This window comes from Coturnix japonica, chromosome 2 (genome assembly GCF_054131305.1).
Source record: "Coturnix japonica strain WE chromosome 2, WE-NBRP24, whole genome shotgun sequence".
Classification (NCBI taxonomy): Eukaryota; Metazoa; Chordata; class Aves; order Galliformes; family Phasianidae; genus Coturnix; species Coturnix japonica.
In genome coordinates this window covers 45,411,872-45,424,931 of record NC_140664.1, presented here as the reverse complement: position 1 = coordinate 45,424,931, position 13,060 = coordinate 45,411,872, and the positions used below count along the sequence as shown (strand labels likewise).

The window sequence follows — 13,060 nt, the reverse complement described above, 5'->3', positions numbered from 1 at the left end:
CCTTGATAAAATAGGGCATTGATTGTATTTTTTCTATTAGAGGAAGATTTTAATCCTAACTGGGAAGATGCCATCTTGAGATTTATTGGGTTAATAAGATACTCTTTCCAACATAGTGTAGTTCAGTTAAAGGAATGCCTACCATTTCTCCAACCTCACAGAGACCTTTTTTCACAGTGTAGTAATGTGAAATCTTCAGTGTGGTGATGTCTGGACTAGGAATCAAAGATCCCTTAGGTACCTTTAATCATTTTAGACTTGAAAAATTTGTAAATTTTATTAAAGCAATTGAAGTGTTTCTGAATTTCCACTTTCTAGCAAGAATAGTGTTGCATTTTTTAATTATCAAATCTCTGATCAGTTTTGCACTGTTTATAATAGCATTTTCCTCTATAGATTTACTTTTCTCCGTGATAATTTTGTTTGGCTTTGTTGATTTCCCTGTGTAGATGTAGTCTTGCTTTTTAAATCACCAAGCAGGCTACATCAAACAGGAATATTGGATTTTCAATTAAAAAAAATAAAAAATAAAAAATTGCCACTTTGTTTGTAATTTAGTTCTCAGTTAGGGATATGAGTACAAGGAGTGCCATACTGTATCGTTAAAAAAAGTAAGATTATCAATAGCTGTGGAGTCTATTTTGTTTTGGAAAGGTAAAATTAATCATTTGGTCCCATTTCTTTTGCAGCCTGTGACTGTGCTCATACTCAGAACAACTGTAATGCAGATTCTGGTCAATGCATTTGTCCCCCTCATACTCGGGGACCAAAATGTGAACTCTGTGAAGAAAACCACTGGGGACTCTCTCCTAAACTTGGCTGCAAGGTATGGTAGGCTTGCTGAAATGCCAGGACAGTTCAGAGCAGTTTGCTGCTTACTAATAGTGTATACTCATGCTAGGACTACTCTTGTTCTGAGTACCTCATTTGCTATTTTATGTTTCAAAGTGTTAATGCTAGTGTTTATTGAGGAACTTTCTAAGAATGCTGTCTTTGAAAATATTGGTCCAGAGTGTCTGGGTAGGTGCATAGGTCATCTGAGAAATTTGAAGTGTGTATTTTGACTATCAGTCGAGGACCAATCAAGCAAGGAATGCAGTTTCTATATTAACCAAGGATTAATTTTATGGCTTTAAGAAAAGTAAAATATAGACATATTGTAAGTCATGGCACACTTTAAAAAATATTTAAAATATTAGTTGTACAAAGTAGTTTGTTTATGTTTCCTGAATGGAGCTTAGCATTTATTTTTAAGTACTAAAATGCAACTTTATTGCAGATCTGAGGAGTATCAACCATTCACATAATTAGGTTTTCCCTGTAAATCCCTGTCAGATATGGCGTTGAACCAATCTTTATTTTATAAATGCTAAGACTTTAAAAAGCCCCAGAATTACTTGACTGTAATGGGCAATTTCAATGGAGAAACAACAAATAAAATCAACTCGACTATCTCCGTCACTGTATGTGATAAGAATCAGACAATGACAAGCATCAGCCAAATTCTTTTATTTTTTTCCATCTTTAATTTTTTTAGAGTAAGGATGATAACATAGCCCAGTAATACAGTCCTTTCTTCAGAGTTTTTAATTACCACAGTTTATGGCAACTTTCTCTAAATCTCTGCATTTTCAAGCTGCTCTTCTTTCTGTGAATATACTGCAAATAGTTTGCTGGCTCCTGTTCCATTTCACTTGGGTAATGGTACAGTAGACTATCACTCCTTTAAGTTTTCCTTTCATAGGCTGATTCCACAGTACATACTAGTAATCAAATTGGATTAACTTGTATGTTTTCTGAGTACTTGGAATCTATTCCTGGGTACATTTACTGAGCAGAAAAGTAGTTCTGTTTTGTTTACAAACTTTGTCAAATCAAGTCCTGCACTCAATGAAGTGTACCTTAGAGTCCTTATTTATCATTGTGAACTTGAGATAGAAATATGTGTAAATAATTTCTGTTGTGATAAAACAGACTTTAACCTTCACAACTGCAAACCTTTAGTTGTAATTAGGAGCCAAAGTTGGAAACCTGTTTGGTCATAAAGTGTATTAGACTATGCAGTGTAGTACATAGTACTGAGGGAGTGAGAAGTCTGCTTAATGCCAAGGGTGAGCGACAAATGTGTGAAGAATGCTAGAGAATACATAAGTATGTATTCTCTATATGTATGCTTGTAGGTGTTGTACACTGAACTGCAGTGTATGCGAAAACTTCCTACTTTTGTGTTCAGTGAGATTCTCAATTCCTGATCAAAAAACAAAAGAACGAGATTTGAACCCTATTAATGCTCCCAGAAGTCTTGAACAAATGTCAGTATTAAAATTTTTCTTTCCATTCTGTTAATCTATTCTATTTTATAAATCTATTTGCTCTCTCTCTTTGTGTGTTGTGTGTATAAGATCCACTATGTACATAACATTATTATAATTTATTACACTCAACGCAGTTTTAATTCAGATATTTTTGAGTGGTATCTTCTGGGACTTGTTCCTTTAACTCCTTTGGTTCTAAACTGGTTATATTTCACATTCCACAGTTTAATAGAAACATGACTTACAATATACTTTTAAAATAAATATATATTTAGATATACATTTATATATGTATTTATATATTTATATATATACAATATATTTTTTAAAATACAAACGAAACAATCCCATGTCTATGTGAAATTTCTTCACTTTTATATTGTACAGTAATTGCTGACAAACATTGAGTTTTAATGGCTATTTTAAATTTACTGTACAGCTTCTGTTGTAGCAAAGTGAACTTAAAAGAGTTATTCCTGATATTAATTTATTCTTTTCCTGTAAGGCCTGCAACTGTAGCGACTCTGGTTCAAATAGTCTGCAGTGTGATGTACTGACTGGTCAGTGCCAGTGCAAAACTGAATTTGGAGGACAAAACTGTTCCAGATGTGCATTAGGCTACAGGGATTACCCAGACTGTGTTGCTTGTGACTGTGACTTAAGAGGAACCAAAACAGAGATGTGTGATGACACTGAAGGACTTTGTGGTTGTGAAGAAGAAACTGGCATCTGTACCTGCAAGGTATTGAAGTTTTGGGACATGTTGGGGTTTCTGATAATTTATTTCATAAAAATCATAATGACTATAGAGATGGGAGGATCTTATACTGCATCCCTCCTCTGTGATATTTGTAAGAACACCTAAAATCACCTCTAATGGATTTTTTCGTGCCAGTGCTAACCCAGTCTTGTTATGAGTCATCTGGATTAGAAACTGCCAGATGAGTTTTCCAGTTTGAGCATACACTGCTGCAGGCAAAAGATATAACAGCAGCATGTTGGTGGCATTAATGCTATTTCTTTTCTCAGAAGTTCCTAAAATAATGCTAGACAGTTTGCCTCTCCTAGTACCTTCAATTTGTTTTTAAGCAGCCAGGTAATTTTATTTCCAGTTTGTGGTCATATAGTTACTGTGGCACAGTACTGCATTTCTCTTTTAGACAAAACTCATGGAATTTCTGCAGATATGTGCTAAGAAGTAGAGGACAGACCCACGCTTGATCATAAGAAATCATTTCTAACTGACTAATGCTGAATTCTTGCTAATTTTACAAAACAACCACTGTGCATTTGAAAGACATCAATCATTGTTCTATCCAATCTTGTATGGGAGTTGGCATATTTAATGCCATCAGTCTTTCTTACTGTAGTCCTAAATTCAGTTTGACTGCATTCACTAAATGTGAAATCCATATGTTTATTCTGTGCTAAGTTAATATCTATAACCACATCTTTTTATAATACACTCAGAATTTTATTTTTCATGTGTTAGTACAGTAGGGTAGAAATGAAAAAGGACAGAGGATACATTTGTCTTGATTTCCCTTTTGCTGTTGGATTTCTGTCTGACTCACACAGGGCAAGGACAATTTTTTGAATAGGACAGTATAATGGCCATGTGTTCTGGGACAAAATTTTTGTAAACCTTATTAAATAAATGAGAATGGTGCTAGAGACTTCAGTGTCAACATAGTTCTCTCTATGTTGTAAATGCCATCTGATACCATTGTGATATATTTTTTTGAGTTTTTTATTTATGCTGCTTGCATTTTTGCTTTGCAAATAATAATTGCTTATAACTCATATGCATTCTTTTGGGGTAGCTATTAAAAAAGTTATTTTTCCAGTACACTAGAAGATTGAAAAAGAGCAAAAAGGACTACTAAAGAAAATAAATTCTAATGCAATGAACAGTGTAGAAAAAATGTTACTACCTTAAGGCATGGAAATTCTATTCCTTCACTGAGTCTAGAAAGACTCTGCTGCCAGACTCGCACTTTGCACTGTAGGCTGCATAACCATCTTGAGTCTTCTGAAGCAATCTATGAGATTAAGACAACTGCTTACAAAAAGGTTGTTTCTTTCTTAATTTAAAAGGTATAATTTCTGTACATGTTGTTTTGACAGATAATTATTTTGTCCTCTGTAGAGATAGCATATCTACAGCTCCTTCCATTCAAGATATGAAAACATTTTTGAAAGCTAATTAAATGTGAGAAAACTCCAGTGGAATAGCTATTGTATCCTAATAATGGGGGGAAAAAATTAGGTACAGAGAATTTTTTTTTTCCCATTCATACACACATGATTTTATTAGGTTTGGGAACTGTATATTAATTCAGATGATACAATCTTAGCTTCTGAAAATCCAATTTATAATGATAGGAAGAAACCAATAAATACAAAAAAGATGATCTCAACGTCTTTCTTAATCTGATTATGTTGCAAGTTCAAATATGTGTTTCCTCTACTATAAACAAAAGAAGTACTTAATACTATTTCAGGTATCTTGCTAACACTGTAGCCTGAATGGGCATTCTTTTATTAGAAACAGGAAACATTAAGGGCAGAAATTTAATAGCACAATTTTTTTTATTTTTATTTTTTAATGATGGGACTCTTACTGAAAAATGTAGTAATAGGAAACTGACTTCAATGCAACAAATAGATACCCTCACAAGTCTTTCTCCAACATTCTGATTAATAATGAGATCAACATTGACTAATTTTTCTAGTGTTTCTTCAAGTTGGACTTAACAATGGAGAGCTGAAGTCCCTTGATTTCTATTCATATTGAGTATCTTCTTTGGCTTTATGGTCCTGTTTTTTGTGTGGAGGTAGGGGAAGGAAGGGATTTCTACCTTTAATGGAAAAACATACTTGCTAATTTTAGTTAGGAATCCAAATACATGAAATTTGTTTAATGTTATGTGTTTTTAAAAAAACATTATGTAATTGAAATGAAATGTACTGCTAGTGAAGTAACGTGAGTGTGCTGCTGTGCTTTTTTCTTCTTCCCTCCAGGAAAATGTATTTGGGCTACAGTGCAGTGAGTGTAAACCTGGAACTTTTGCTCTGTCTGCTAACAATGCGCTAGGCTGTACTCTGTGTTTTTGTTTTGGGATGTCTACATCTTGTTTGGAAGCAGAAGATCATGTGAGAATTCCCGTAAGTAGAGTGACATAAACGTGTGCATGCAGTTAGGTGCTACACTCCTGGTACCTCTGTGGTGCACCAACAGGCTGCATACATTTAACGAATCAGGTGAACTGCAATAAAGTAGCTCACAGGGACAGTGACTTACAGTAAATCCACATAAAAAAAAGTAAAGTCTTATTTCTGAAACCTTGTGTGACGTCCTTTAAAATGGATTGTTGACTATCTAAAGGAAACTAAGACTATTATCAGTATATTACATCAAAATAATATATTTTTGTTAAATGAATCTATTGCTCTTCATGTTGTAGATAACCTTAACTCCAGACCAGTCCATTCTGCATGTAGTAGCTCAAAGTAACCTGACTGGAACAGTGGAAGGAGTATTTTCACAATTTCCTGATGTTTTACTGGATGCTGCCATTGTCAGAAAGTATTTAAATACAGAAACATTTTACTGGAGGTTGCCAGAGCAGTTTCAGGGAGACCAGGTGAGACTATTAAATAATTAGAATACTTTCTAGATAGTTTCTTTAAACTTTCTTTAGTATCACTCCTTTGTATAATGGTCACTTTATCTTGATGACATTATCCTGTGTTATTTAATTCAAGTAGGTAATAAAATTGTATAAATTAATGTAATTGCGTAAATGAACTTACATAGATTGTGCTTGGTATAATAAGATTTTTCTTGATTCTATAAACGGGTAACACCCATTTTTAAATACGATATTATTTTCCAGATATATGTGGGAGAATTGTGTGATATATTCAATTTTAGTTTAGAAACTTTAAAGGGCTTTCAACTTTGACACTAGATTCAGTATATAGATCATGGAATCTCTACTGCTTAGGAATTAAATGAAAACTGAGTATACACCTTCAAAGGTCCTAAAAGAAGAAACTGCCTGCTTTTTAGAAATAAATGCTTAACATTTGTGCAGAAACTGCTAAGTTTAAGTCAGTTTTTCTTGCCAGTTCCTCAAAGAACTGTCACTTTCCAAATCTTATTACCTTAAAACTAGTAGCTATAACCTTGGGATTAATTGAAGTAATAATTTTATATCCAAACAGCTTATGGCATATGGAGGCAAACTGAGATACACTGTTGCTTTTTATGCTTTGGATGGCTTTGGAACCTCAAATTTTGAGCCACAGATTCTAATGAAAGGTGGTCATACCAGCAAATTGGTCATCTATGTAGACAGCTCTTCTCCAGAAAATGGAATAAGAAGTGAGAAAGAAGTAGAAATGAAGGAGGTAAGCGAATACATTGGTGATGAAATGGAGATATGTATCTCAAAGGAGCTCTTACAGAGAAGCCCCAAATGTTTTAAAAAATACATTGAGAAATGCATACCTGATCTCAAATAAACCACGTTACATTGCATCTATTTCATGTCAAAAATACTTGGGAAAATTGTGTTGTAGAAATTAGGCATGGAATTTAGGGGCAGAGAAGGAAAAGTGAGGGGAAATGGTATAAAAACATATTTTGTCCTAATCTAGTGCCAGGTGTTGGATTTTCTGGGGCAAAGAGTATAGACTCAGTCACTGACTGCATTTCCAAAAGAATGTATGGGAAAGGAGACTGTTAGCTTTAAGTGAGATTTAAACATTGATGGTTTTAATAATGTGTGCTGTGTTCCCTTAGGATTCTTGGAAGTATTTTAATTCTGTGTCTGACCAGCCTGTCTCACGTTCTGACTTCATGTCTGTGCTAAGCAATATTGAATACATCCTTATCAAGGCAGCCTATGGCCAAGGATTACAGCAAAGCAGGTAAAGCAATAAGCATTTAATTATTTCATTGTACTTACTGTAATTTAACTTGGAAATAGTTCCAGCAGAACTATACAGTAAATGTTTAACCTCAAATTAGTGTAATCTCCAATTTCCTATTTATGACTTAAATTTCTCTTTCATAAGAAAACATTTATTGCCTTTAAAAATATCTGCTTCTTATTTTGATAGAAAAGCCCATGAAGAATCACAATGTTTTACAGGTTGATGCAGTGTTCTTTTTGATGGGCAATATAGTTACATGTTTTCTATGTTATTTCTTTACCAAGTTATTTTTATGGGTAATGAATTTTTTCTTTGTTTTTCATTTTCCTGAAGAATTGAAACATGCGATCCTATGAGTTCTTGTCTGTACAAATCTGGTTCTTTCCTGTAGTTTTATATACTATGGGCCATGGTAGTGAAATATTCCCACCTCCGAACAGTAACATTTTACTTCCATCTTGAACAGAAGTAGGTTACTAGTGAAAGGAAGGAGATGTTATATGATCACTGAATCAACTTGTTTAGAAACAAGAAGACAAGCAGAGATGCATCCAACAAAAACCCTATACTTAGTTTTGGTGCTAGGCCTCATCTAGATCTTCATGCTGTCTTCTACACTTATCTTACAGAATTGCAAATATCTCAATGGAAATTGCAGTGAAGTTTGAAGAGATGCATCTAGGCAGACCTAGAGCTCATCTTATAGAGCAATGTAGATGTCCTGCTGGCTATGCTGGATTCTCCTGTCAGGTACTAAATCCTTGAATCCTTTCCGTGCCAAGTAATAATGAAGTTACACAAATGACTTTCAGAATTGTCTATAACTTTTGACAGCCATAATCTTTCTTTTTTTTTATTTTTTTTTTAAATTTTTTATTTTTTAAATTCCCTTTATGAATAGAGCTGTGCTCCAGGATACTACAGGGAAAAGCCTAAAGAATTCAGTGTAAGAGAGGCTCATGCTATTATAGCACCTTGTGTACCATGTCAGTGTAATAATCACAGTGAAACCTGCGATCCTGAAACTGGAAAGTGTTTGGTATGTACAATTTATGCATTTTTTGCATTGGCTTCACCTGAACGTTCACTGACAGTACTCTATACAAGGAATTTCTGGGAATATTATGTGGCTATGCTGTTTGGAAAAAGTATAATTTTCCCTGTCTACATATCTAAATCCATATTCTATTTCCCATAGATTCTATTCAGTAAAATTATCAAGCTTTTTGGTTGCTATCTTCAAAATCATAAATAATTTTAGATTTAATATATTTTTAAAAATAACTTGTGTGTATGAATTCAGTTTATCTGCTTTACTGTGTTACTTTTTGATTTTCTATTCCTTGGTCTGGCCAAGGTCTGCTTAATCACACAAAAAAGAAGTAAAAGAAGCACTAAGCCATTCCATTCTACAGACTAGGTGAAAGTTAAATTATTTCTCTCTTGAAGCAAATGAGCTTCTTTAAAGAGGCTCTTTTTGGCATCCTGAGAGTAAAGTAATCTAAGGTCATGCTTCAGCTGCGTTAACTTCTTCATTTCCATCATTTTGTCCCAGAAATTAAAAAGAAGGGTCACACAGGACTAACACGTAGCCTCTTCCTGTCTTGTGATCTCAGTCCTCAATCCTTCAGGCTCTTTGTAATCCACTCTTTCACCTAAAGTTTGAATCTCATGAATGAGAATGATGGTTCTTATTACTGTAAGGCCAATCTACACAGATCTTTCATACTAAAGAGTAACAGTCATTCATTCTCTCATTCTTTCATTGCAGGGGTAGCAACTCACCCACATGTTAAGTTTACTACTCAAAGATTTCTATCTGAGTTGTGTAGGCAAAATAAATGATTTTTCCCTGTCTTCTGTTCCCATGCAATAGAAAGCTGTATTGTTACTACTTACTGTACTCTGCTAACCTCTAAAACCTACACACTTATAAAAATAAGAATCATAGAAAGGAAGAAAAACAATTAATGAAGGGAATTACTTTAATTATGTTTGTAATACTGATTTAGTGTTTCAATATAAATAGCACTGGCTATTGATGAGTACTCTTTGCAAATTAAATACAATATCTGTGAATCCTAACTGTGATTGTTTATTGGTTTATAGCTGCCAAATGCATTTATTGAGACACTGAGATTTGTCTTTTTGGTACAGATATCCTGTTTAATTTTTCCATCAGTTATTTTTAGGACAGGTTTTTGTTTTGTACTCTGATTTCCTGATCTAAATTGGATTTGTAGAAGTAGAAATATACAAATTTTAATGGAAATTCAGAACAGATATTAAGTCAGTCTGCCTGATGGAATGGAAAATATGCTGGCATTTTGCTTATTTTTGCATAAAACATCCCTCTACCCAGAGAATGCTGATCAAGAGTGGTGATATTTAGATGGGATTGTTAAAGACTTGATGCATTTATGGATTGAGGAGAAGATAAAATTCTTCTTCTTTGTTGTTGTTTTAAACTGTCTGAGTTCCTTTCTTTGTGTACCAGAACTGCAGAGATAACACAGTTGGTGATTACTGCAGTGCTTGTGCTCCAGGCTACTATGGAAAAGTAATTGGATCTGTCAATGACTGCTCTCTTTGTGCTTGTCCCAGAGCCAACCCTGTTAGGTAACCAAAACTTATTACATCCAATGTTGTTTTAGCCTTCCAGATGCCTTGTGCTGTATGTACTACGTCTTATGTCCCACACTCTGTGACAATAGGAGATAGTTATTGTTACATGTTCTTAAGTTTTGATTTTCTGTAAGCTACTTATTTTAGCAAATACAGCTTAAATTCACAGTTTACATCTAGTGATTACATTGTGACGATTTAAAAGGAAAAGATGAATGTCACTTTTTGGAGTCTCAGATATTATAGATAATAGAGTAAGTTGCACTGTCATGTTTCAGTTTCAAAAGAGGGTCTCTTTTTCCTTCTAAAGACAATGCTTCAGTATTTCGGGCCATTTCCAGCCTGTTCAGGAGCTTTAAATGAGGTGAATAGTAGGATAAAATCAAGTACTCCTTTGTTTGAAATTTTTGTCTGTAGACAAAGTTACTTTTAAAACCAAAATGCAGACTACTTTTCATCTAGAAGCTTGAAAAGTGCTGTTGCTTTTGGATAATTGAGTCAGAGCTTAAGTGGGGCTACTCTTAGTGTTCTCATGCAGATATCAATTAGATAAATATTATGACCATATCATGCAGTTTCCTCGACTTATTAATCTGTAAAATACTTTTGGAACAATGAATTTAAATCTATGCTGATTTCTTTGGAGTGTATTTTGCAGAGGGGTGTATTAATACAAAAAACCTGCAACCTTCTAGATTCCCAGTGTGCTTATGTGTGGCTGTGTAGAGAGCAAAACAGAGCTAGGAAATGGCTCAAACAGGGAGGATGTGTTTGAATGTGAGTGATGGACACCAGAAATATCAGGAGGTGTATGGTCAGTGTATGGTTTTCCATTTCTGTGCTAGCAGGTGTTTGTTTTTCCTTTCTCCAGTTTTAGTCCCACTTGTGTCCTGAAAGGTGACCGTGATTACCACTGTGATGCATGTCTCCCGGGTTATGAAGGACAGTACTGTGAAAAGTGAGTCATACACTATCATGTCTCAATTTTTGCCCCCAAATTGCAGGAACAGATTTGAATAATAAAAACATACCTTTTCTTGGAATAGATTATTCACAAGTAAATACATGAATATGTGTGGAAGGACCTTGTGACTTGTTAGGTACTGTAAAGAAAATTAATCAAAACTCTATCAATGATTCTCAAATTGAAACATGATGTCTGGTTTTATGATGAATATCCCCTGATGATTTTTGGCTCATTCCTCCCATTGTAGGTGCTCCCTTGGCTATTATGGTGACCCTCAGCATCTTGGAGGCAGCTGCCATCTGTGTCAATGCAATCCAAGTGGCTCTGTTCATGCTAATTGTGATCGTGCAACTGGCAAGTGCCACTGTAAGCAGGGTGTGACAGGACAGCTCTGTGAGGAGTGTGAACCAAGGCATCTTCTTCTGGAAGGAGAGTGTGTCTGTAGGTGGCTTTGAAATTGATTACTTCTGGGCTTTGGTTTATTCCATGAGTGTTTTTCTATTGATTGGTCTATTCTCTCTATAAGAGGCTTGAACTAATCAATATCAAACAGGATCCTGTCTAACCTCAACTGTTCTGTGATTCTGTGAACAAAGAGGAAACTGCAGTACAAACCATAATATCAGACAAGCAGTTAATCCTTAAATTGGCCAATGTAGCACTACGGCATATTTAAGAATAGATAATTTTAATACTGATTTGCTGTTTGTAGCATACTTTTGTTTATTTGGAAATATTAAATTCCTGTGTCATTGAGTCTTTGCCTTTGATATTGCTCTAATAATACTTAAGGAGTCATCTCATGTGTACAGGCGTGCTCTATCAATAATTAGTCACGTAGTTCCTTATGAGAGAGTTAATAGCAGAAAGACCCACTCAGAACAGTAATTGCTTTTACAATGAACTAGGAATATAGACTCATATTTTGCTTTATACAGGAAAATGGGGAATAAATGTACCTACAAGGAATCTATTACCATTGTGGTATCTTTGTAACCTGTCTGGTAGCTGTTAGTGGCATTGCCCTGGATTTACAGCAATAAAACTAAATAGGTGCAATATGTGCATAGTATAATAAGAAGCTCAGTAGTCAGCAAGATCGATACAGCTTGAATGTGTTCTAACCTGAGGATAGCATATTTAGAATTGGTTCATTTCTGGGGGTAGGCATGGAAGGGCAAGACTACAAGCCTGCATTTTCAAAATCATGTTCTATCAGTATTAATGCAAAAAGTAAAGGCACGTACTGTGTAAATATGTACCAAAATAAAAAGAAAAAAAAAAGGAAAAAAAAAAGAAATGTCCAATAAAACAACAACAACCCATAGCAGTATTTGGTTGCTTTTTTAAAGAAAAGTTAATGTTGCTTCTTTTTGGAATGGTTTGTCTAGCTTGTGATGACAACTGCACAGGGGTTTTGCTAAGCAACTTGGATAGTCTCAGTGAAGACATACTTTCAATGAACCTTACTGGTATTGTCCGTGTGCCCTCTGGGATACTATTGGAGCTGGAGAATGCAACAAAACATCTAAAGGTAATACAAACATACAAGTAGTAGAAATATTTAGTTGCACCTTTAAAGGAAAGCATGCAGCCATTCACAGTAGTTTAAATGAGGTCCTCCTGAAATTTGTGTGTATCTGTAGATGACACCAGATTAAGAGCATCATATAAATTAGTTTTAAACCCTTTAGTTGCTGATGTTTCTTTTATGTTGTTGTACTGACCTTTAAATAAGTGTCTGAATATATTTTTCAATCAGTAATGTGATTATTGAATGTACTATATGTGCGTGTTTCATCTGGATTGTGTGGATCCTTAGGATTGTTCTAGACTGAATTTAAAGAGCATAATTTCTGGCAATCAGTCTGAAGCATCGTACCAGGTCTCTTTTGTTTCCTTTCAAAGAGCTGCCAGAGTCCTGGGGAAGAATATGACAAACTGCTTACAAACACAGGGATCCTTGGATGCAGCGGTTTGCTTTCCTTGCAGTACTGTGACCATCGAAGTGTGATCCTCTGTCTTAGGAGACAAAAGCTATTAGAATGCTTGTTTTGCATACTTTCAGACTGTTTGTAGAAAGCTTTCCTTCCAGCTCCTGTGCTGCCTTAAACAAATACTACTCTTAGTGGACTCCATAGGGTCGATTGTTGTTGCAGATTAAGTTCTAGTCATCTCTGTGCAAAGCCAGAGATAAGTAAAAATGTTT

At 34.7% G+C, this 13,060-nt stretch overlaps 1 protein-coding gene across 2 annotated transcripts in view; it reads left to right on the top strand.

The window, feature by feature from the left end:
- Nucleotides 1–13,060, top strand: part of LAMA1 (laminin subunit alpha 1) — a 97,287-nt gene that overhangs the window by 50,419 nt on the left and 33,808 nt on the right. For both annotated transcript variants that reach the window (XR_001553442.3, XM_015855286.3), the window contains exons 22-33: nucleotides 690–826; nucleotides 2,821–3,057; nucleotides 5,340–5,483; nucleotides 5,783–5,962; nucleotides 6,546–6,731; nucleotides 7,126–7,253; nucleotides 7,889–8,009; nucleotides 8,161–8,298; nucleotides 9,757–9,878; nucleotides 10,756–10,842; nucleotides 11,099–11,292; nucleotides 12,243–12,385. Coding sequence is in view for 1 of the 2 variants with exons in the window: in XM_015855286.3 (XP_015710772.2) it covers nucleotides 690–826; nucleotides 2,821–3,057; nucleotides 5,340–5,483; nucleotides 5,783–5,962; nucleotides 6,546–6,731; nucleotides 7,126–7,253; nucleotides 7,889–8,009; nucleotides 8,161–8,298; nucleotides 9,757–9,878; nucleotides 10,756–10,842; nucleotides 11,099–11,292; nucleotides 12,243–12,385 (1,817 nt within the window). In the remaining variant the exon portion in view is untranslated. The remainder of the gene's footprint in view (nucleotides 1–689; nucleotides 827–2,820; nucleotides 3,058–5,339; nucleotides 5,484–5,782; nucleotides 5,963–6,545; nucleotides 6,732–7,125; nucleotides 7,254–7,888; nucleotides 8,010–8,160; nucleotides 8,299–9,756; nucleotides 9,879–10,755; nucleotides 10,843–11,098; nucleotides 11,293–12,242; nucleotides 12,386–13,060) is intronic.